Raw genomic sequence first — 27868 nt, 5'->3', positions numbered from 1 at the left:
TTCAGAAATTAAAGAGATTTTTACTATGTGGGGTAAGATGAAAAGCTTTATGGAGAAACATCACCCTAACAAGGTTGTTGCAAGCCAGGTTGGCAACATGTACAGTGACAAAGTCTTGGGCCATTTTAGGAAAGTGTTAAAGAGACGCCAGAAACAGAGCTCTCTCCACAGTTATTTTGTGAGACAGGACTCCAGTGACTCTCAAGGTGGTCCTAGTGGCATTAAGAAACAGAGAAGAGAAACAACCCCAGAAAAACAAATGGTACCTGAGGTGTTGATGGAAGGGGATTCCCCTTCCAAACTATAAACAATCCACTCTCTCTCCTCCTCCAGTCTCCCATACACTAAGAAGAATCTCCAATAAAGGTAAGTGTTATGCTGTTAATGTTTCATTCATCATTTCCCATTGTATTGTTTATGTACTACATGCATATTTCAGGTTAAAATTTTTTTTGTTTTAATACTTCTGGGTGTCGGGAACGGATTAATTGTATTTACATTATTTCTTATGGGGAAAATTGATTCGTAAATCGTAAATTTCGTTTATAGTAACGGCTCCAGGAACGGATTAATTACGAACAACGAGGGACCACTGTATATATATATATATATATATATATATATATATATATATTGTGTGTGTGTGTGTGTGTGTGTGTGTGTATGTGTGTGTACTCACCTAATTGTGATTGGAGGGGCGAGACTCAGCTCCTGGCCCTGCCTCTTCACTGACCGCTACTGGCTCCTCCCTCTCCCTGCTCCATGAGCTTTATCATACCTCGTCTTAAAACTATGTATGGTTCCTGCCTCCACTACATCGCTTGCCAGACTATTCCACTTGCTAACAACTTTGTGGCTGAAGAAATACTTCCTAACATCTCTCTGACTCATGTGAGTCTTCAGCTTCCAATTGTGACCCCCTTGTTTCTGTCTCATCTCTGGAACATCCTGTCTCTGTCCACCTTATCTGTTCCACACAGTGTTTTGTATGTCGTTATCATGTCTTCCCTGACCCTCCTGTCCTCCAGTGTTGTCAGACCGATTTCCCTTAACCTTTCTTCATAGGACATTCCCCTTAGCTCTGGAACTAGCCTTGTTGCAAACCTTTGCACTTTCTCTAATTTCTTGACGTGTTTGACCAGGTGTGGGTTCCAAACTGGTGCTGCGTACTCTAGTATGGGCCTGATGTACACTGTGTATAAAGTCTTGAACGATTCCTTACTGAGGTACCGGAATGCTATTCTCAGGTTTGCCAGGCGCTCATATGCCGCAGCAGTTATCTGGTTAATGTGTGCTTCTGGCGATGTACTCGGTATTATACTCACCCCAAGATCTTTCTCCTTGATTGAGGTTTGCAGTCTTTGGCCACCTAGCCTATACTCTGTCTGCGGTCTTCTCCGATCTTCATGACTTTGCATTTGGCAGGGTTAAATTCTAGAAGCCAGTTGCTGGACCACGCGTCCAGCCTGTCTAGGTTTCTTTGTAGACCTCTGTGTGTGTGTGTGTGTGTGTGTGTGTGTGTGTGTGTGTGTGTGTGTGTGTGTGTGTGTGTGTGTGTGTGTGTCGTGCCGATTGGGTAAAATTTGCGATTTTTGGCTTAAATAGCAACGCTCTTCTTGCCGAATAAGGCAAGCGAAAATTTGTGTATGCAGTAATTTCGCAAAAATCATTCTGAACCTAACGAAAAAAAATATATTTTATTTTGTTTGTTTATTATTAAATTATTGTAAACCTATCTAAAATATAATTAGTTGTGTGGAGTACTGGTGTGATAAGTAAACTTTGCTGCATACAATATATAACAATCGGTACTTATCTATTAACAGCACGATGTCCAGCAGCCTCTTCCTGGCCATCCCTTCAGGGTGCTGTTCCAGACCCCCTTGTGGCTGTAAATTAACAAGTTGGTTAGCAACAATTTGCCCCAAAGGATCGTATCATCTGAAATGTATAGTGGTACTCACTTGGTTTGGGCGTAAAGCCCTCTAATTACGGCCTCGAATAGGAGAGCCCTAATCACCTTGTGTCTGTAATTCTTTATGGGGATACAAGTGAGATTAAGCCTTACTTTGCTCTTGTAACGTGAGCTTATGGCGTTGACAGCGCCATTAAGGCTGATATCTGTGACTTGACTGAAGGCTTGAGTGTCTTGGTGAATGTTGCACTAATGTTCGCCACTACTTCGGGAATGTTCTTTGCAATCACTCGTAATACCGGTTGCACTTCATCATTCAGTACCATTTGTTCATAGTTTCATGGTATTATCCACAGCAGGGAGAACACGGAGACGCAATAAACACTACACGATTAGTTCTACCGGGAATTTCCTGACTCTTGTAAGGAAACTAGTCAAACTCTCTTAGTTTCCTGAAATCGTCAGAATGAACAAGTCAACAACGCACTGGTCACTACTATCCTTTTGTTATTTAACGATAAGGAAGGAACATCCTCGTGTACACACGTCTCTCGTCCATTTCTTGAAGCAATCTGAGGCCTGTCGTCCTCGTCGCCTTCCTGCTCATCCTCCCCTCAAAGGATATGCTGAACTAAGCTTTGTATCTCTTCCTTGCTACACATTGCAACAGTATTAAATACAAGAGGGTAGGTTTCCTGTTATTTAGCTATAGACTAAAATTTATAATAGTCTCAACTTGTAGTTAAAGTGGGGTTATCTCATAATTTTCCTGCTAAGGGGAAAAGAGTAATTACTCTGGTTTAACCCTCACAGTGTAGTTGATCAAGAACTCTAGCAAGGAGAGGAAGGCGTGCCTCGTGACGCTATGGTACATGCATATGTTCCTCATAAAACTGTTTACGAGGAAGGAAGAGTCCTCTAGCTCCTTCTGGGAGGACTAAGTAACTCAGAAGGATAAGGGGGCTGACCCACTCTCAGTCAAGACACTCTCAGTCAAGACACTCTCAATCAAGACACTCTCAATCAAGACACTCTCAGTCAAGACACTCAGTCAAAACACTCTCAATCAAGACACTCTCAGTCAAGACACTCTCAGTCAAGACACTCTCAATCAAGACACTCTCAGTCAAGACACTCTCAGTCAAGACACTCTCAGTCAAGACACTCAGTCAAAACACTCTCAATCAAGACACTCTCAGTCAAGACACTCTCAGTCAAGACACTCTCAGTCAAGACACTCTCAATCAAGACACTCTCAGTCAAGACACTCTCAGTCAAGACACTCTCAGTCAACACACTCTCAATCAAGACACTCTCAGTCAAGACACTCAGTCAAGACACTCTCAGTCAAGACACTCTCAGTCAAGACACTCTCAGTCAAGACACTCTCAGTCAAAACACTCTCAATCAAGACACTCTCAGTCAAGACACTCTCAGTCAAGACACTCTCAGTCAAGACACTCTCAGTCAAAACACTCTCAATCAAGACACTCTCAGTCAAGACACTCTCAGTCAAGACACTCTCAGTCAAGACACTCTCAGTCAAAACACTCTCAATCAAGACATTCAGTCAAAACACTCTCAATCAAGACACTCTCAGTCAAAACACTCTCAATCAAGACACTCTCAGTCAAGACACTCTCAGTCAAGACACTCTCAGTCAAGACACTCTCAGTCAAGACACTCTCAGTCAAAACACTCTCAATCAAGACACTCTCAGTCAAAACACTCTCAATCAAGACACTCTCATTCAAAACACTCTCAGTTAAGACACTCTCAATCAAGACACTCTCAATCAAGACACTCTCAGTCAAGAAACTCTCAGTCAAGACACTCTCAGTCAAAACACTCTCAATCAAGACACTCTCAGTAAAGACACTCTCAATCAAGACACTCTCAGTCAAAACACTCTCAATCAAGACACTCTCAGTCAAAACACTCTCAATCAAGACATTCAGTCAAAACACTCTCAATCAAGACACTCTCAGTCAAAACACTCTCAATCAAGACACTCTCAGTCAAAACACTCTCAATCAAGACACTCTCAGTCAAGACACTCTCAATCAAGACACTCTCAGTCAGGACACTCTCAGTCAAGACACTCTCAATCAAGACACTCTCAGTCAAAACACTCTCAATCAAGACATTCAGTCAAAACACTCTCAATCAAGACACTCTCAGTCAAGACACTCTCAATCAAGACACTCTCAGTCAAAACACTCTCAATCAAGACACTCTCAGTCAAAACACTCTCAATCAAGACACTCTCAGTCAAAACACTCTCAATCAAGACACTCTCAGTCAAAACACTCTCAATCAAGACACTCTCAGTCAAGACACTCTCAGTCAAGAAACTCTCAGTCAAGACACTCTCAGTCAAAACACTCTCAATCAAGACACTCTCAGTCAAAACACTCTCAATCAAGACACTCTCAGTCAAGACACTCTCAGTCAAGACACTCTCAGTCAAGACACTCTCAGTCAAAACACTCTCAGTCAAGACACTCTCAGTCAAAACACTCTCAGTCAAAACACTCTCAATTAAGACACTCTCAGTCAAAACACTCTCAATCAAGACACTCTCAGTCAAAACACTCTCAGTCAAAACACTCTCAGTCAAGACACTCTCAGTCAAAACACTCTCAGTCAAGAAACTCTCAGTCAAGACACTCTCAGTCAAAACATTCTCAAGCAAGACACTCTCAGTCAAAACATTCTCAAGCAAGACACTCTCAGTCAAAACACTCTCAATCAAGACACTCTCAGTCAAAACACTCTCAGTCAAAACACTCTCAGTCAAAACACTCTCAGTCAAAACACTCTCAATCAAGACACTCTCAGTCAAGAAACTCTCAGTCAAAACATTCTCAAGCAAGACACTCTCAGTCAAGACACACTCAGTAAAGACACTCTCAGTCAAAACACTCTCAGTCAAAACATTCTCAAGCAAGACACTCTCAGTCAAGACACTCTCAGTCAAGACACTCTCAGTCAAAACACTCTCAATCAAGACACTCTCAGTCAAGACACTCTCAGTCAAGACACTCTCAGTCAAGACACTCTCAGTCAAGACACTCTCAGTCAAAACACTCTAAGGCAAGACACTCTCACTCAAGACACTCAGTCAAGACACTCTCAGTCAAGACACTCTCAGTCAAGACACTCTCAATCAAGACACTCTCAGTCAAAACACTCTCAGTCAAAACAGTCTCAGTCAAGACACTCTCAATCAAGACACTCAGTCAAGACACTCTCAGTCAAGACACTCTCACTCAAGACACTCTCAGTCAAGACACTCTCACTCAAGACACTCAGTCAAGACACTCTTAGTCAAGACACTCTCAATCAAGACACTCTCAGTCAAAACACTCTCAGGCAAGACACTCTCACTCAAGACACTCAGTCAAGACACTCTCAGTCAAGACACTCTCAGTCAAAACAGTCTCAGTCAAGACACTCTCAATCAAGACACTCTCAGTCAAGACACTCTCACTCAAGACACTCAGTCAAGACACTCTCAGTCAAGACACTCTCAGTCAAGACACTCTCAGTCAAAACACTCTCAGGCAAGACACTCTCACTCAAGACACTCAGTCAAGACACTCTCAGTCAAGACACTCTCAGTCAAAACACTCCCAGTCAAAACACTCTCAGTAAAGACACTCTCAGTCAAGACACTCACTCAAGACACTCTCAGTCAAAACACCCTCAGTCAAGACACTCTCAGTCAAGACACTCTCAGTCAAGACACTCTCAGTCAAAACACTCTCAGTCAAGACACTCTCAGTCAAAACACTCTCAGTCAAGACACTCTCACTCAAGACACTCAGTCAAGACACTCTCAGTCAAGACACTCTCAGTCAAGACACTCTCAGTCAAAACACTCTCAGGCAAGACACTCTCACTCAAGACACTCAGTCAAGACACTCTCAGTCAAGACACTCTCAGTCAAAACACTCCCAGTCAAAACACTCTCAGTAAAGACACTCTCAGTCAAGACACTCTCAGTCAAGACACTCTCAGTCAAGACACTCTCAGTCAAGACACTCTCAGTCAAGACACTCTCAGTCAAAACAGTCTCAGTCAAGACACTCTCAATCAAGACACTCTCAGTCAAGACACTCTCACTCAAGACACTCAGTCAAGACACTCTCAGTCAAGACACTCTCAGTCAAGACACTCTCAGTCAAAACACTCTCAGGCAAGACACTCTCACTCAAGACACTCAGTCAAGACACTCTCAGTCAAGACACTCTCAGTCAAAACACTCCCAGTCAAAACACTCTCAGTAAAGACACTCTCAGTCAAGACACTCACTCAAGACACTCTCAGTCAAAACACCCTCAGTCAAGACACTCTCAGTCAAGACACTCTCAGTCAAGACACTCTCAGTCAAAACACTCTCAGTCAAGACACTCTCAGTCAAAACACTCTCAGTCAAGACACTCTCACTCAAGACACTCAGTCAAGACACTCTCAGTCAAGACACTCTCAGTCAAGACACTCTCAGTCAAAACACTCTCAGGCAAGACACTCTCACTCAAGACACTCAGTCAAGACACTCTCAGTCAAGACACTCTCAGTCAAAACACTCCCAGTCAAAACACTCTCAGTAAAGACACTCTCAGTCAAGACACTCTCAGTCAAGACACTCTCAGTCAAGACACTCAGTCAAGACACTCACTCAAGACACTCTCAGTCAAAACACCCTCAGTCAAGACACTCTCAGTCAAGACACTCTCAGTCAAGACACTCTCAGTCAAAACACTCTCAGTCAAGACACTCTCAGTCAAAACACTCTCAGTCAAGACACTCTCAATCAAGACACTCTCAGTCAAGACACTCTCAGTCAAAACACTCTCAATCAAGACACTCTCAGTCAAGACACTCTCAGTCAAAACACTCTCAATCAAGACACTCTCAGTCAAGACACTCTCAGTCAAAACACTCTCAATCAAGACACTGTCAGTCAAGACACTCTCAATCAAGACACTCTCAATCAAGACACTCTCAATCAAGACACTCTCAATCAAGACACTCTCAATCAAGACACTCTCAGTCAAGACACTCTCAATCAAGACACTCTCAATCAAGACACTCTCAGTCAAGACACTGTCAGTCAAGACACTCTCAATCAAGACACTCTCAATCAAGACACTCTCAGTCAAAACACTCTTAATCAAGACACTCTCAATCAAGACACTCTCAGTCAAGACACTGTCAGTCAAGACACTGTCAGTCAAGACACTCTCAGTCAAGACACTCTCAATCAAGACACTCTCAGTCAAGACACTCTCAGTCAAAACACTCTCAATCAAGACACTCTCAATCAAGACACTTTCAGTCAAGACACTATCAGTCAACACACTCTCAGTCAAGACAGTGTCAGTCAACACACTCTCAATCAAGACACTCTCAGTAAAGACACTCTCAGTCAAGACACTCTCAGTAAAGACACTCTCAATCAAGACACTCTCAGTCAAAACACTCTCAATCAAGACACTCTCAGTCAAGACACTCTCAGTCAAGACACTCTCAGTCAAGACACTCTCAGTCAAGACACTCTCAGTCAAGACACTCTCAGTCAAGACACTCTCAGTAAAGACACTCTCAGTCAAGACACACTCAGTCAACACACTGTCAGTCAAGTCACAGTCAGCACACTGTCAGTCAAGATACTGTCAGTCAAGACATACTCAGTCAAGACACTCTCAGTCAAGACACTCTCAGTAAAGACACTCTCAGTCAAGACACTCTCAGTAAAGACACTCTCAGTCAAGACACTCTCAGTAAAGACACTGTCAGTCAAGACACTGTCAGTCAAGATGCTATCAGTCAAGACACACAGTCAAAACACACTCAGTCAGCACACTGTCAGTCAAGACACTGTCAGTCAAGACGCTCTCAGTCAAGACACACTTAGTCAAGACACACTCAGTCAAGATACTGTCAGTCAAGAGACTCAGTCAAGACACTGTCAGTCAAGACATAGTCAAGCATCAGGGTCACAAAAATCACTGTTAGGAACCTAGCTAACAACAACAACAACAACTAAAGGAAACTAAATGAGCATAATTACCGAGAGTTACAGATAAGTTATATCAGTGTATAGTACTGACCACTTGAGTCACTATGTTAACAAACATCAATGGTACTGACCACTTGAGTCATTATGTTAACAAACATCAGTGGTACTGACCACTTGAGTCACTATGTTAACAAACATCAATGGTACTGACCACTTGAGTCACTATGTTAACAAACATCAATGGTACTGACCACTTGAGTCACTATGTTAACAAACATCAATGGTACTGACCATTTCAGTCACTATGTTAACAAACATCAATGGTACTGACCACTTGAGTCACTATGTTAACAAACATCAATGGTACTGACCACTTGAGTCACTGTGTTAACAAACATCAATGGTACTGACCACTTGAGTCACTGTGTTAACAAACATCAATGGTACTGACCACTTGAGTCACTGTGTTAACAAACATCAATGGTACTGACCACTTGAGTCACTGTGTTAACAAACATCAATGGTACTGACCACTTGAGTCACTATGTTAACAAACATCAATGGTACTGACCACTTGAGTCACTATGTTAACAAACATCAATGGTACTGACCACTTGAGTCACTGTGTTAACAAACATCAGTGGTACTGACCACTTGAGTCACTGTGTTAACAAACATCAATGGTACTGACCACTTGAGTCACTATGTTAACAAACATCAGTGGTACTGACCACTTGAGTCACTATGTTAACAAACATCAATGGTACTGACCACTTGAGTCATTATGTTAACAAACATCAATGGTACTGACCACTTGAGTCATTATGTTAACAAACATCAATGGTACTGACCACTTGAGTCATTATGTTAACAAACATCAATGGTACTGACCACTTGAGTCATTATGTTAACAAACATCACTGGTACTGACCACTTGAGTCACTGTATTAACAAACATCAATGGTACTGATCACTTGAGTCATTATGTTAACAAACATCAATGGTACTGATCACTTGAGTCACTTTGTTAACAAACATCAATGGTACTGACCACTTGAGTCATTATGTTGACAAACATCAGTGGTACTGACCACTTGAGTCATTATGTTAACAAACATCAATGGTACTGACCACTTGGGTCACTATGTTAACAAACATCAATGGTACTGATCACTTGAGTCACTATGTTAACAAACATCAGTGGTACTGACCACTTGGGTCACTATGTTAACAAACATCAATGGTACTGACCACTTGAGTCATTATGTTAACAAACATCAATGGTACTGACCACTTGAGTCACTGTATTAACAAACATCAATGGTACTGACCACTTGAGTCATTATGTTAACAAACATCAATGGTACTGATCACTTGAGTCACTATGTTAACAAACATCAGTGGTACTGACCAATTGGGTCACTATGTTAAACATCAATGGTACTGACCACTTGAGTCACTATGTTAACAAACATCAATGGTACTGACCACTTGAGTCACTATGTTAACAAACATCAATGGTTCTGACCATTTGAGTCACTATGTTAACAAACATCAGTGGTACTGACCACTTGAGTCACTATGTTAACAAACATCAATGGTACTGACCATTTGAGTCACTATGTTAACAAACATCAATGGTACTGACCATTTGAGTCACTATGTTAACAAACATCAATGGTACTGACCACTTGAGTCACTATGTTAACAAACATCAATGGTACTGACCATTTGAGTCACTATGTTAACAAACATCAATGGTACTGACCACTTGAGTCACTATGTTAACAAACATCAGTGGTACTGACCATTTGAGTCACTATGTTAACAAACATCAATGGTACTGACCATTTGAGTCACTATGTTAACAAACATCAATGGTACTGACCACTTGAGTCACTATGTTAACAAACATCAATGGTACTGACCATTTGAGTCACTATGTTAACAAACATCAATGGTACTGACCACTTGAGTCACTATGTTAACAAACATCAATGGTACTGACCACTTGAGTCACTATGTTAACAAACATCAATGGTACTGACCACTTGAGTCACTATGTTAACAAACATCAGTGGTACTGACCACTTGAGTCACTATGTTAACAAACATCAATGGTACTGACCACTTGAGTCACTATGTTAACAAACATCAGTGGTACTGACCATTTGAGTCACTATGTTAACAAACATCAGTGGTACTGACCATTTGAGTCACTGTGTTAACAAACATCAGTGGTACTGACCACTTGAGTCACTATGTTAACAAACATCAATGGTACTGACCACTTGAGTCACTATGTTAACAAACATCAGTGGTACTGACCATTTGAGTCACTATGTTAACAAACATCAATGGTACTGACCATTTGAGTCACTATGTTAACAAACATCAGTGGTACTGACCACTTGAGTCACTATGTTAACAAACATCAGTGGTACTGACCACTTGAGTCACTATGTTAACAAACATCAATGGTACTGACCACTTGAGTCACTATGTTAACAAACATCAATGGTACTGACCATTTGAGTCACTATGTTAACAAACATCAATGGTAATGACCATTTGAGTCACTATGTTAACAAGCATCAATGGTACTGACCACTTGAGTCACTATGTTAACAAACATCAGTGGTACTGACCACTTGAGTCACTATGTTAACAAACATCAATGGTACTGACCACTTGAGTCACTATGTTAACAAACATCAATGGTACTGACCACTTGAGTCACTATGTTAACAAACATCAGTGGTACTGACCATTTGAGTCACTATGTTAACAAACATCAATGGTACTGACCATTTGAGTCACTATGTTAACAAACATCAATGGTACTGACCACTTGAGTCACTGTGTTAACAAACATCAATGGTACTGACCATCTGAGTCACTATGTTAACAAACATCAATGGTACTGACCACTTGAGTCACTGTGTTAACAAACATCAGTGGTACTGACCACTTGAGTCACTATGTTAACAAACATCAATGGCAATGACCACTTGAGTCACTGTGTTAACAAACATCAATGGTACTGACCACTTGAGTCATTATGTTAACAAACATCAATGGTACTGACCACTTGAGTCATTATGTTAACAAACATCAGTGGTACTGACCACTTGAGTCATTGTGTTAACAAACATCAATGGTACTGACCACTTGAGTCACTATGTTAACAAACATCAATGGTACTGACCACTTGAGTCACTGTGTTAACAAACATCAATGGTACTTACCACTTGAGTCATTATGTTAACAAACATCAGTGGTACTGACCACTTGAGTCACTATGTTAAGAAACATCAGTGGTACTGACCACTTGAGTCACTATGTTAACAAACATCAATGGTACTGACCACTTGAGTCATTATGTTAACAAACATCAGTGGTACTGACCACTTGAGTCATTATGTTAACAAACATCAATGGTACTGATCACTTGAATCATTATGTTAACAAACATCAGTGGTACTGACCACTTGAGTCACTATGTTAAGAAACATCAATGGTACTGACCACTTGAGTCACTATGTTAAGAAACATCAATGGTACTGACCACTTGAGTCACTATGTTAACAAACATCAATGGTACTGACCACTTGAGTCACTATGTTAACAAACATCAATGGTACTGACCACTTGAGTCACTATGTTAACAAACATCAATGGTACTGACCACTTGAGTCACTATGTTAACAAACATCAATGGTACTGACCACTTGAGTCACTATGTTAACAAACATCAATGGTACTGACCACTTGAGTCACTATGTTAACAAACATCAATGGTACTGACCACTTGAGTCACTATGTTAACAAACATCAGTGGTACTGACCACTTGAGTCACTATGTTAAGAAACATCAATGGTACTGGCCACTTGAGTCACTATGTTAACAAACATCAATGGTACTGACCACCTTCGTGTTGTTAAAGTCATTTAACATCTACATCCCGCCTCATACTGGACCCGGCATAAATGCAGTAGATTATTCAGGCAGGTAAACGGAAAGAATTTAATCACGAATTAACTTTCTTTTTACAAATTCGTAGTATTGTAGCTGAATTGTTCAGAGAACCGACACGTTAATAAATTAGACACATGTGCAAGTCTTTGGTATCTTTATTTGAGGAAACGTTTCGCCACACAGTGGCTTCATCAGTCCATACAAAGGATCAGAGCGTATACCTGTTAGTTGTTTTATTAGCAAAAGCTAGTTATATGACATGGTACGGCTACCGTTTTATATATACATGACATTTTACAAGGTCAGAGCAAGAGCTGTTTGCCTAACTCAGCCATCACAGAGAGTGATTGTTCATACAATAGTCTACATCAACTAGAGGCAAGGTCCACTGCAATCCTGTTAACAGCTCTGGAGTTTCTTACACACGGTCACCACCACCTCCACACAGGATGGTTAGGGTTCAACTTCAATCCTTGCAGTAACTCTGGAGTTATTTACAGCATCAGTCATCAGTATCTTACAGTATATAAGACGTTTAAGACAGCTTGTGATCTTCCCGTTACTCATTCCTTTTAGACTTCCACAAAGAAAATCTATTTCTGAAGTTATACATCCCAAAAGGTTTGTAGTAACTTGTCTACCTGCGTGGAGAGAGTTCCGGGGGTCAGCACCCCCGCGGCCCGGTCCATATCCAACTTGTGGGCGGTAATCAAAGTGTTACAGAGGTACATAAAGTGGTAATGAACTATTTACATGTTTATATCCTATCACAATCGTAATGAGTTACATTATAGCGTAAAAATAATCTTTGGCGGCAAGCCTTAGGATTTATTGATATACTGTAGAAGCAGCGTAGTGGTGCTGCCGAAGTCTAGAGAGAGAGAGTGTGTGGCGGGGATGTAAGTACGTAGGTTTGCCCAGGTGAGAGTCAGCTTTAGATTTAAACTCGATCCACTAAACGGCAGCACCAGGCCTAGATAGCATGCCGCGAAGTACAAGCTCGACTTGGGTTACATGGCTCGGGCGCACTACCCACGGTCGTATGCAATAGAGCACTGGAGCAGATGCTAGGCATGGATGGCAAAATATATCATACAATTGACAACAAAAAACTTCCTAACAGGGGGAGGGGAGAAAAAAAATGGGAGAGTGTGCAAAAAAAATGTGGATGCGATACAGCAAGCCAGACAAGGCGCCACTACAAGCAATAACTCTAGCAGAAGGAAATACGCCATAAATAACAAAAAGGTACAATACCGTGACTGGAATAATACACATATAACCTGCACATGGGAGAAAGAAAGTTATGAAGACTCTTCAGTCCGACTTAGACTAATAACTAGTCACACTGACTAGTTAATGGCCCAAATACACCATCCTGAGACTGGACCTACAAAAAATGTAACACGTCAGGAAACATCGCTACGGCTGAGCTGCGTAGCCTGACAGTGTCATCGACTGGAACAGTGTAACAGGGTAGCAGTGAGGGCAGTCACTGCAGGGTTCATACTACCGGCGACACGACCTGGTGGTGGTGGTGGTGAGTCAGGCATCGCAAAGTCGACGGGGGTGAGTGGGTGAGCAGTAAGGACGACTCAGGCGAAGGTGCCTTCAGTGATGCCGGTAGATGTGATAATTGCCAGAGAACGACTCTGTGTGTGTGTGGGAGTCGTAGGCCAGACGACCCAAGTGATGTAACATCACCGAGAATAGTTCTCTCTATATACATACAAGGTGCTGTTTAGCACTTCTTCTTTATTATAATAATAATAATATACAGGGTGTTGGGTGGACTCACGCAGGTGTCCGTAGAGTCAGTGAGCAAGTCAGGGTGTGACCTGCAACACTGACGGTTGTGTTCCGTTGGTCGAGGCTCACACCACGCTGTGCTACATATTGAAAAGACTAACACACACACACGCAACTGAACATGGGGTATCATGGTTACATTATTGTCTGCACCATCAAAATGATGATTTTCTGTGCATAAATTAACACTAAAGCAGCACTTAAGAACAAGTGGTTATGGAACAATGGTATGCAACACTGACTGCGCAACACTAAACACTTCAACATTTTTCTCTGTTTAATTTTCTAGAGATAAATGTAAAATACTTTAAAGTGTTATCTATGAAATAGCAAAATAACACTAGCAGTGTGACATCGTGGCGTGACATTATAGTGTGACATTATGGTGTGATGTGGGGCATGACGTCATGGGGTGACGTCGGGCGTGAGGTTGTGGGGTGACATCGGGTGTGGGGTCGTAGTGTGATGCGGTGAGGGTGACGTCGCAGAAACACACACAAATATATATATATATATATATATATATATATATATATATATATATATATATATATATATATATATATATATATATATATATATATATATATATCTATATATATATTATATATATATATATATATATATATATATATATTTGCAATAAGATCACAGTAAACAGGTGATTTCAAAATATGCAAAACAACCACTCTGAAAGAATAGAGAAATTCCAAGCGCTTTCGTGACTACTCACATTATCAAGGAACATTATCATAGTTCCTTGATAATGTGAGTAGTCACGAAAGCGCTTGGAATTTCTCTATTCTTTCAGAGTGGTTGTTTTGCATATATATATATATATATATATATATATATATATATATATATATATATATATATATATATATATATATATATATATATATATATATATATATATATATATATATATATATCGTGTCGAATAAGTAAAACTTGCGATTTTGGCTTAAATAGCAATACTCTTTTTGCTGAATTAAAAAAAATATATAAAAAAATTGTGTACGCAATAATTTTGTGGAAATTTTTTTAAATTTTCCTAAATTCTCTATGTGTAAATTTGAATAATATAATAATTGTGTATTAAAATGTAACACTGATTTGACCCTTCAAGAAATTTTGTGTGAAGGAGAGTGTGCAGCGGCCGGGGAGTAATACAGGGAGAGACCCTCATAATTAATGTGTGCATTAGTTTGTGCTAAGGGTGAAGTTTTAATCCGGCATCATCAAGGCCATAACTGAATGGATCAGCCTGAATTTGTAACGGGAACCATTATTGATGTTCCCTGCTGAAGAATAGGGACAGGAAATTTACGAAACCATCATAATAAGGTGGTGACTGGCAAATGGGGTGATGCCGTCACTCATGCAAGTATGTATGCCATTATCCCTTTCATTTAGATATCTCACTGGCTAGTGTGGGATCTATTTGTTAGGTAGGTGTTGGGGTGTGTTCCACCTGTGACATAAATGGTAAAATATGTGTATAAAATTTATTATTGTAATACTGTTAAGTTGGGAGAAAAGTTTTCCTAGTCTGTAAAAATATTCCCATTAAACATTTCCAACAGTCAGGTCCTAAAATCATATACAGTCCACATATAGTTTCCAGTGTTACTGGTTTTGTTAATAGATAATTATTAATTTAATAATAGGTCTCACTGTGAGTGCGGTTTTATAGTGAGTGAGCATCGAAGGAGATACTCACTACAGCGACCTTCTGTACCTGAAGTTCCACCTAGCTCTGAGGTGAAACTAACATTAATGAGTATTATCGTAGTTACACCTAACCCAATTTACTTGCATGTAATAATTCAGGTTAATACCTGTAAACCTCATGCAGGTAATTTCTCACAGATTTCGCAAAAATAATTCTGAACTAATGAAAAAAATATATTTCATTGTTTGTTTATTATTAAATTATTGTAAACTTATCTAAAATATATTTAGCTGGATTAGGCTAAATTAAATTGTGCTTGTTATAATAAGGTTACGTAAGTTTTCTAAGGTTCTTTTGATAAAAAATTATTAATTTTTACATTAACATAAATGAAAAAATATATCATTAAATGTATGATTTAATTTTAAATTAGTTCTTGGTAAATGACTAGTTTTACATATTTAGCATATATATATATATATATATGTCGTGCCGAATATGTAAAACTGGTCAATTAGCAAGAACTTATTTAAAATTAAGTCCTTTCTAAAATTTTCTCTTATACATTTAAAGACATATTTTTTTCATTAATGTTAATGTAAAAAATTTTAATTTTGCACCAAAAGAATCTTAGAAAACTTACCTAACCTTATTATAACAAGAACAATTTATTTTAGCCTAACCCAACTAAATATATTTTAGATTTGTTTACAATAATTTAATACTAAACAAACACAGTGAAATACATTTTTTTCGTTAGGTTCAGAATGATTTTGGCGAGATTATTGCATACACAAATTTTCACTTGTCCTATATGGCAAGATGAGCGTTGCTATTTAAGCCAAGATTGCAAGTTCTGCCTATTCGGCACGACATATATATATATATCATTTACCAAACTGCGGCAGGCCAGGACTCGACCCTACGAACCTTGTACCGCCTCCAGAGACAGAACAAACAGGCTGAGGCTGAAATTAATCCTTGAGATACCATTGCCACGAGTGTCCTCGGGCCAAGGCGAACACATAGCTACGTGCTGTGTGCTTGATTCTTGTAGGATCAGTGGCGTAGTGGTAAGGTGATGCGTGCATTGTTCTGTCTCTGGAGGCGGTACAAGGTTCGTAGGGTCGAGTCCTGGCCTGCCGCAGTTTGGTAAATGATTTAAAATCACTTGTTTCGTGATTTCATTGATATACATATATATATACATATATATATATATATATATATATATATATATATATATATATATATATATATATATATATAACAATGTTATAACAGTTTACCTTGTGATGATTAAGACACATGTGCAACGGTTTGGTATCTTTATTGTTGAAACGTTTCACCTACACAGTAGACTTCTTCAGTCAAATATAGAGGTAGTAGGTGTAGTAGTGAAATGAAGATGATGTAATCAGCCCATTAACCTTAGAGAAATTTTTGAGGTGGTCAGTCCCTAGAGAAGAGTTCAGCATGATGGTCTGCACATGTGTCTTAATTGTCAACTTGTCGGCATTTTGTACCATTTTATACCATTTTATACCATTTTCCACATAACAGTTTACCTTATCTTAGTGTTGGGTAATAGGCTACACTAGACGATCGTGGTCTTAATGTGTCGTGTTATAACCATCATGTCTATTATGGTGTTAAGGCTGTGTCATAACTGCTGTGTATCAAGTGATGCATAACACGATTAGGTAGAATGATGTTTAAATGAATAAGCATCATGATGTTACTACAATAAGAGTTACATCTTATAAACACTAACCAGGTAATAACTGTTACAGGTGAAGGGTGCGTAGACAAGCCACTGGCAACACTGTGGAGGAACTACTACCAGAGCAACCGTCAAGACATCGCTATGAAGGTAAGCCACTTTAGTGGTAACACTGACAAGTAGTGAATATGGTAATGGTATACAATACCGACAGTTTGATAAGTAAGACACATGTGAGTTAGCTATCTTTATTCCGGAACGTTTCGCCTACACAGTAGGCTTCTTCAGTCGAGTACAGAGGAGTCAGCAGAAGCAGTAGAGATGTGAAGACGATGTAATCAGTCCATCACCCTTGAAGACGTAGTTTTGAGGTGATCAGTCCCTCATCCTGGAGAAGAGATTTGCTCCATAGTCTGAGACTGACCACCTCAAAGCTACATCTTCAAGGGTGATGGACTGATTACATCGTCTTCACATCTCTACTGCTTCCGCTAACTTTTCTGTACGCGACTACAGAAGTCTACTGTGTAAGCAAAATGTTTCGGAATAATAATACCTAATTGTTGCACATATGTCTTACTTATCAAACTGACATGCATAGACCTTCCTAGCAAGGGCCAATAGGCCTGATGCAGTGCTCATGTAAAATGACGCAACTTGCAGTCTTTATTCTCAGTACAGTTAAGCTCAAGGTCAGTCCTCAGCGAATAGCCGTTAGAACAAAGATTTAATATTGCAAACTCTCTCTGTATCAAATCTCTCATGCAACTTAGGTAACTCAGTATTGCCATAAGTTCCGTCATGTAACACTGTGTTGTGATCTAACTTTATATCTCTTCGTGACTTTAGTAATTATGGGTATAAGGTCCCTGAGTTTCTTTACCTATAACAACCTACATCTTGTCCAATAGGCGACCTTTCCTATGTTATACAGCGTGATTCCATACCAACTATGCATGCTCTCTGCCAATCCCTAGGTACCTTACCCTCTTCCATACATTTATTAAATAATTGCACCAACCACTCCAAAACTATATCCCCACCTGCTTTTAACATTTCTATCTTTATCCCATCAATCCCAGCTGCCTTACCCCCTTTCATTTTACCTACTGCCTCACGAACTTCCCCCACACTGAACCATTTCTTTACAAATGCAGTGGAAAGTATAATGTTCAGTGATACAGCTTACTGCCGGACTTTCATAATGTGGTTAATATGTTGATGACATTTTACTGTTAGCTCGTACTTTCCTGAAACCTGTAAATAATGTAATCCAGCATTAATTAGAATGTAAATCACACAAGATGTGGAAAATTTTGACTTTTCAAAAATTCAGAATGTGTAAATTTGAATAAAGCAATAATTGTGTAATAAAATATGATGCTGATTTGACCCTTTCGAGAAATTTCGAGTGCGGGATGTAGGACAGCTGCTGAGTGATCAGGAGGGTGACGCCATTTGTAATTTGTGAACACTGGTTGTCGCGGAAAATTCAGCTAATAATCCGGCGTCTTCGTAGCCAAATTGGGGTTTTTCGGCCTTAATTTGTAACAGAAGCTTATGTTAATGTCCCCTGCTGAAGAACTGGAACAGGAAATTTGCAGGACCTCAAGAATTACGTGTGGATGGCGGAAGATAAGGGATACGCCCATCACTCATAGGGGAGTGCACCATTATTTCTTTCACTTAGATCTCTAACTGGCCAGTGTAGGGTCTAGGTGTTAGTCCGGTGTTGTGGTGTGATCCATCTACAGTAATTAAATGGTAAGTGGTAACACGAATTTCTTTTATGTACCCAGCAAGCCTAATCATATACAGTCCACAATTTTAATTTACCAGAGTAGCTGGTTTTAATATTGTAATCATTAATTTAATGTCAGGTCTAGCTTTTTGTGAGAGTGGTGAAGTGGGCATCGAGGGAGTAACAGTCCTGCGACCTACTGTGACTTAATTAAGTCCCACTTATCTCACCCAAGTTACCTGCAGGTAATTTGCTCATATAATAATTCACAATACAAAATAACTAATAACGACAGGTGAATAATGACACATATACAGCGTATGGAATAACACTTCACCGGTTGCAGTCACTCCATGTAACTCACCGTGCGTTCCCGTTCAAGGAATGCTCGGTATATATTCTCATCAACTCCAGAGAAATGTTCTGAAAAATACACGCACTACATGCCTCAGTCTCCGCAATGAAGTTGCCTCCGCTGTAAATGGAGCAGCTCTATACGGATGTATCAAGTAGAGCACCATGGGCAGAACCTAACTCTTCAACTGTTTTCCATCTAGTGTTCTCACTAGTATCGTAATTGACCTCTTAAGCCTGGGTGTGACGTTGGCCACCGGGCTTCAATACTCAAGCAAGAACTCAGCCTTGTCACTAAAAAATTAATGGTGGTACCAAGATAGCGAGTTAAAAAAAAAGATTTCGTACAAGAGATTATTACAGCTGCCGTCTTTGAGGTTACTTAACCCACCACTGCATATCTCAACGTTGTTGACCTTAAGGAACTAGCCTCAGGTGACAACAGTGGATAAATGTGTTGTTATTTACAACAATTTGGATTACACGTCTCAAATATAGGATGTACTCAGTGTCCATACCACCTGTGAACCTATACATTGAAAGAGAGTTGACTGGTTCCACACGACTTTCCTCGCTAATGATTGGAGAGTTTTAAAGCACGCTAAATATGGGAAGAATCTCTTCTATATCATTTCAGTTAACCACAAACCTGCTAGAATATATGAGTTACAAGTGCTCCACACGAACTAGCAAATGCCCAAGCCAAAGACCTTTCCACATTGCAAAACACTCAGACGACCTTATCAACTGTATCAAGGACATTAATATAAACAAAAACCAAAAAGATCTAGTAAGGCTTGACGTCACTTCCTTGTTGACCAATGCACCAAAAAAAAAACGGTCCTGTCACTGCTAAGGAAAACTGGGATCTCCCATTTACGGATTTTACTGAATTGCGTTAATTGTAATTGTTTATTGTCGAACAGTTGTGTAGGCAGTGTTTTGGTATGTCTGTGGAGATCACCCATCAGTGCTATTTTAACCATCTTATGCATGGAACATTTAGAAGTTACGATATTCACGTCTTCTATCACATCAAAGGTCACATGGCTTCGTTACATAGATGACATCTTAGTTATAGTTCAGAGCAGATTCAGCCTCTCCAAGTTACTGATTATAGTGAACAACATGGACCCCACAATCACACTCACGCTGAAAGAACAGAATGGAAAACTTCTAATTTTAAGATCTACTGTTTTGTAAGTGTGGAAGTTCACTCTCTTTTAAAATATAAGATAAAGTAACGAAGATGACCAAATGCATTAATTACCCTTCAGACCACGACATTAATATGAAGGGTAGGGTGGTCTTCAGTACTTATGATATTTAGCATTTGTAATCCAATACATCTTACAAAGGAATCGAATAACATACAACTAACTTTAACAAAACTGTACTTTCCCCTAACTTCAGTTATAGTTGTAAACTCCAGCACTAGCATCACCACTGCCTCCAGCACTAGCATCACCACTGCCTCCAGTACCAGCATCACCACTGCCTCCAGCACTAGCATCACCACTGCCTCCAGCACCAGCATCACCACTGCCTCCAGTACCAGCATCACCACTGCCTCCAGCACCAGCATCACCATTGCCTCCAGTACTAGCATCACCACTGCCTCCAGCACTAGCATCACCACTGCCTCCAGCACCAGCATCACCACTGCCTCCAGTACCAGCATCACCACTGCCTCCAGCACCAGCATCACCATTGCCTCCAGTACCAGCATCACCACTGCCTCCAGCACTAGCATCACCACTGCCTCCAGCACCAGCATCACCACTGCCTCCAGTACCAGCATCACCACTGCCTCCAGCACCAGCATCACCATTGCCTCCAGCACTAGCATCACCACTGCCTCCAGCACTAGCATCACCACTGCCTCCAGTACCAGCATCACCACTGCCTCCAGTACCAGCATCACCACTGCCTCCAGCACCAGCATCACCATTGCCTCCAGCACTAGCATCACCACTGCCTCCAGCACTAGCATCACCACTGCCTCCAGTACCAGCATCACCACTGCCTCCAGCACTAGCATCACCACTGCCTCCAGTACCAGCATCACCACTGCCTCCAGTACCAGCATCACCACTGCCTCCAGCACCAGCATCACCATTGCCTCCAGCACTAGCATCACCACTGCCTCCAGCACTAGCATCACCACTGCCTCCAGTACCAGCATCACCACTGCCTCCAGCACTAGCATCACCACTGCCTCCAGTACCAGCATCACCACTGCCTCCAGTACCAGCATCACCACTGCCTCCAGCACTAGCATCACCACTGCCTCCAGTACCAGCATCACCACTGCCTCCAGCACTAGCATCACCACTGCCTCCAGTACCAGCATCACCACTGCCTCCAGTACCAGCATCACCACTGCCTCCAGCACCAGCATCACCACTGCCTCCAGCACTAGCATCACCACTGCCTCCAGTACCAGCATCACCATTGCCTCCAGCACCAGCATCACCATTGCCTCCAGCACTAGCATCACCACTGCCTCCAGCACTAGCATCACCACTGCCTCCAGTACCAGCATCACCACTGCCTCCAGCACCAGCATCACCACTGCCTCCAGCACTAGCATCACCACTGCCTCCAGTACCAGCATCACCACTGCCTCCAGCACTAGCATCACCACTGCCTCCAGTACCAGCATCACCACTGCCTCCAGTACCAGCATCACCACTGCCTCCAGCACTAGCATCACCACTGCCTCCAGTACCAGCATCACCACTGCCTCCAGCACCAGCATCACCATTGCCTCCAGCAACAGCATCACCACTGCATCCAGCACTAGCGTCACCACTGCCTCCAGCGCTAACGTCACCACTGCCTCCAGCACCAGCATCACCACTGCTTCCAGCACCAGCATCACCACTGCCTCCAGCACCAGTATCACCATTGCCTCCAGCAACAGGATTACCACTGCATCCAGCAATAGCGTCACCACTGCCTCCAGCGCTAACGTCACCACTGCCTCCAGCACCAGCATCACCACTGCCTCCAGCACCAGCATCACCACTGCCTCCAGCGCTAGCGTCACCACTGCCTCCAGCACTAGTGTCACCGCTGCCTCCAGCACCAGCATCACCACTGCCTCCAGCACCAAAATCACCACTGCCTCCAGCACCAGCATCACCACTGCCTCCAGCACCAGCATCATCACTGCCTCCAGCACCAGCATCACCACTGCCTCCAGCGCTAGCGTCACCACTGCCTCCAGCACTAGCGTCACCACTGCCTCCAGCGCTACCGTCACCACTGCCTCCAGCACCAGCATCACCACTGCCTCCAGCACCAGCATCACCACTGCCTCCAGCACCAGCATCACCACTGTCTCCAGCACCAGCATCACCACTGCCTCCAGCACCAGTATCACCATTGCATCCAGCAACAGCATCACCACTGCATCCAGCACTAACGTCACCACTGCCTCCAGCACCAGCATCACCACTGCCTCCAGCACCAGCATCACCACTGCCTCCAGCACCAGCATCACCACTGCCTCCAGCACCAGCATCACCACTGTCTCCAGCACCAGCATCACCACTGCCTCCAGCACCAGTATCACCATTGCCTCCAGCAACAGCATCACCACTGCATCCAGCACTAGCGTCACCATTGCCTCCAACACCAGCATCACCACTGCCTCCAGCACCAGTATCACCATTGCCTCCAGCACCAGCATCACCACTGCCTCCAGCACCAGCATCACCACTCTTCTTGTGAGACGAGGGTAAACTCGTCATAAAAGAAGAGGGGCTATACAGGCGCTATTGCTTCGAATCTATCACAATATGACCTAGCAATACAGTTGTGCCTTAAGCACCGTAAGTTGGTAAGACAGTTATCAGGTGACCTCACCAAGTCTGGCCTTCCTTGGACTATGTACTCTAAGATTTTGTTTGGTCTACTGTGAACTGAAGAAGCTGCTGGTGGGCGAAGCGTCTCCACACTGAGAGTAACATAAAAGTTGTATCTGTGTCTTCTTTGTGAAATTATAATTACGAGTGGGAGACAACCCTCCCGGGATATCCAGCGCTCATGATGATCACAGAACATACAACACTTCACCTCACTCTACTGTAAACCCACTTCAATCATCCAGGTAGTATACACTGTCACACGTCAATCATCCAGGTAGTATACACTGTCACACTTCAATCATCCAGGTAGTATACACTGTCACACGTCAATCATCCAGGTAGTATACACTGTCACACTTCAATCATCCAGGTGGTATACACTGTCACACTTCAATCATCCAGGTAGTATACACTGTCACACGTCAATCATCCAGGTAGTATACACTGTCACACTTCAATCATCCAGGTAGTATACACTGTCACACGTCAATCATCCAGGTAGTATACACTGTCACACTTCAATCATCCAGGTAGTATACACTGTCACACTTCAATCATCCAGGTAGTATACACTGTCACACGTCAATCATCCAGGTAGTATACACTGTCACACGTCAATCATCCAGGTAGTATACACTGTCACACTTCAATCATCCAGGTAGTATACACTGTCACACGTCAATCATCCAGGTAGTATACACTGTCACACTTCAATCATCCAGGTAGTATACACTGTCACACTTCAATCATCCAGGTGGTATACACTGTCACACTTCAATCATCCAGGTAGTATACACTGTCACACGTCAATCATCCAGGTGGTATACACTGTCACACTTCAATCATCCAGGTAGTATACACTGTCACACTTCAATCATCCAGGTGGTATACACTGTCACACGTCAATCATCCAGGTAGTATACACTGTCACACTTCAATCATCCAGGTAGTATACACTGTCACACTTCAATCATCCAGGTAGTATACACTGTCACACTTCAATCATCCAGGTAGTATACACTGTCACACTTCAATCATCCAGGTAGTATACACTGTCACACGTCAATCATCCAGGTAGTATACACTCTCACACTTCAATCATCCAGGTAGTATACACTGTCACACTTCAATCATCCAGGTAGTATACACTGTCACACGTCAATCATCCAGGTAGTATACACTGTCACACTTCAATCATCCAGGTAGTATACACTGTGACACTTCAATCATCCAGGTAGTATACACTGTCACACTTCAATCATCCAGGTAGTATACACTGTCACACTTCAATCATCCAGGTGGTATACACTGTCACACTTCAATCATCCGGGTGGTATACACTGTCACACTTCAATCATCCAGGTGGTATACACTGTCACACTTCAATCATCCAGGTGGTATACACTGTCACACTTCAATCATCCAGGTGGTATACACTGTCACACTTCAATCATCCGGGTGGTATACACTGTCACACTTCAATCATCCAGGTGGTATACACTGTCACACTTCAATCATCCAGGTGGTATACACTGTCACACTTCAATCATCCAGGTGGTATACACTGTCACACTTCAATCATCCAGGTGGTATACACTGTCACACTTCAATCATCCAGGTAGTATACACTGTCACACTTCAATCATCCAGGTAGTATACACTGTCACACTTCAATCATCCAGGTAGTATACACTGTCACACTTCAATCATCCAGGTGGTATACACTGTCACACTTCAATCATCCAGGTAGTATACACTGTCACACTTCAATCATCCAGGTAGTATACACTGTCACACTTCAATCATCCAGGTGGTATACACTGTCACACTTCAATCATCCAGGTGGTATACACTGTCACACTTCAATCATCCAGGTGGTATACACTGTCACACTTCAATCATCCGGGTGGTATACACTGTCACACTTCAATCATCCGGGTGGTATACACTGTCACACTTCAATCATCCGGGTGGTATACACTGTCACACTTCAATCATCCAGGTGGTATACACTGTCACACTTCAATCATCCAGGTGGTATACACTGTCACACGTCAGTCATCTAGGCACTATACACTGTCACACGTCAATCATCCAGGTAGTATACACTGTCACACGTCAGTCATCTAGGCACTATACACTGTCACACGTCAATCATCCAGGTAGTATACACTGTCACACGTCAATCATCCAGGTAGTATACACTGTCACACGTCAGTCATCTAGGCACTATACACTGTCACACGTCAATCATCCAGGTAGTATACACTGTCACACTTCAATCATCCAGGTAGTATACACTGTCACACGTCAATCATCCAGGTAGTATACACTGTCACACTTCAATCATCCAGGTAGTATACACTGTCACACGTCAATCATCCAGGTAGTATACACTGTCACACGTCAATCATCCAGGTAGTATACACTGTCACACTTCAATCATCCAGGTAGTATACACTGTCACACGTCAGTCATCCAGGTAGTATACACTGTCACACGTCAATCATCCAGGTGGTATACACTGTCACACGTCAATCATCCAGGTGGTATACACTGTCACACGTCAATCATCCAGGTAGTATACACTGTCACACGTCAATCATCCAGGTAGTATACACTGTCACACTTCAATCATCCAGGTAGTATACACTGTCACACGTCAATCATCCAGGTAGTATACACTGTCACACGTCAATCATCCAGGTGGTATACACTGTCACACGTCAATCATCCAGGTAGTATACACTGTCACACGTCAGTCATCTAGGCACTATACACTGTCACACGTCAATCATCCAGGTAGTATACACTGTCACACTTCAATCATCCAGGTAGTATACACTGTCACACTTCAATCATCCAGGTAGTATACACTGTCACACGTCAATCATCCAGGTGGTATACACTGTCACAAGTCAATCATCCAGGTAGTATACACTGTCACACGTCAGTCATCTAGGCACTATACACTGTCACACGTCAATCATCCAGGTGGTATACACTGTCACAAGTCAATCATCCAGGTAGTATACACTGTCACACGTCAGTCATCTAGGCACTATACACTGTCACACGTCAATCATCCAGGTAGTATACACTGTCACACTTCAATCATCCAGGTGGTATACACTGTCACACTTCAATCATCCAGGTGGTATACACTGTCACACGTCAATCATCCAGGTAGTATACACTGTCACACTTCAATCATCCAGGTAGTATACACTGTCACACTTCAATCATCCAGGTAGTATACACTGTCACACTTCAATCATCCAGGTAGTATACACTGTCACACTTTAATCATCCAGGTAGTATACACTGTCACACTTCAATCATCCAGGTAGTATACACTGTCACACTTCAATCATCCAGGTGGTATACACTGTCACACTTCAATCATCCAGGTAGTATACACTGTCACACTTCAATCATCCAGGTAGTATACACTGTCACACTTCAATCATCCAGGTAGTATACACTGTCACACTTCAATCATCCAGGTAGTATACACTGTCACACTTCAATCATCCAGGTGGTATACACTGTCACACTTCAATCATCCAGGTAGTATACACTGTCACACGTCAATCATCCAGGTAGTATACACTGTCACACGTCAATCATCCAGGTGGTATACACTGTCACACGTCAATCATCCAGGTAGTATACACTGTCACACTTCAATCATCCAGGTGGTATACACTGTCACACTTCAATCATCCAGGTGGTATACACTGTCACACTTCAATCATCCAGGTAGTATACACTGTCACACTTCAATCATCCAGGTAGTATACACTGTCACACGTCAATCATCCAGGTGGTATACACTGTCACACTTCAATCATCCAGGTAGTATACACTGTCACACTTCAATCATCCAGGTAGTATACACTGTCACACGTCAATCATCCAGGTAGTATACACTGTCACACGTCAATCATCCAGGTGGTATACACTGTCACACTTCAATCATCCAGGTAGTATACACTGTCACACTTCAATCATCCAGGTGGTATACACTGTCACACGTCAATCATCCAGGTAGTATACACTGTCACACGTCAATCATCCAGGTGGTATACACTGTCACACGTCAATCATCCAGGTAGTATACACTGTCACACGTCAATCATCCAGGTGGTATACACTGTCACACGTCAGTCATCTAGGCACTATACACTGTCACACTTCAATCATCCAGGTGGTATACACTGTCACACGTCAATCATCCAGGTAGTATACACTGTCACACGTCAATCATCCAGGTGGTATACACTGTCACACGTCAGTCATCTAGGCACTATACACTGTCACACGTCAATCATCCAGGTAGTATACACTGTCACACGTCAATCATCCAGGTGGTATACACTGTCACACGTCAATCATCCAGGTAGTATACACTGTCACACGTCAATCATCCAGGTGGTATACACTGTCACACGTCAGTCATCTAGGCACTATACACTGTCACTCGTCAATCATCCAGTTGGTATACACTGTCACACGTCAGTCATCTAGGCACTATACACTGTCACACGTCAATCATCCAGGTAGTATACACTGTCACACGTCAATCATCCAGGTGGTATACACTGTCACACTTCAATCATCCAGGTAGTATACACTGTCACACGTCAATCATCCAGGTGGTATACACTGTCACACGTCAATCATCCAGGTAGTATACACTGTCACACGTAAATCATCCAGGTGGTATACACTGTCACACTTCAATCATCCAGGTAGTATACACT

General features: G+C 41.9%; 1 protein-coding gene across 2 annotated transcripts in view; it reads left to right on the top strand.

Annotated features, from left to right (window-relative positions):
* The window catches only part of LOC128706579 (protein FAM43A), a 463132-nt gene that overhangs the window by 424043 nt on the left and 11221 nt on the right, over window positions 1-27868 (top strand). For both annotated transcript variants that reach the window (XM_070090540.1, XM_070090548.1), the window contains one exon: window positions 17203-17282. In XM_070090540.1, coding sequence (XP_069946641.1) covers window positions 17203-17282 — 80 coding nt within the window. The remainder of the gene's footprint in view (window positions 1-17202; window positions 17283-27868) is intronic.

The sequence above is a fragment of the Cherax quadricarinatus genome, chromosome 3 (genome assembly GCF_038502225.1).
Source record: "Cherax quadricarinatus isolate ZL_2023a chromosome 3, ASM3850222v1, whole genome shotgun sequence".
In the NCBI taxonomy this organism is placed as follows: domain Eukaryota; kingdom Metazoa; phylum Arthropoda; class Malacostraca; order Decapoda; family Parastacidae; genus Cherax; species Cherax quadricarinatus.
Note: the sequence above shows the minus strand (reverse complement) of the source record. Positions and strands in the feature narration are given on the sequence as shown.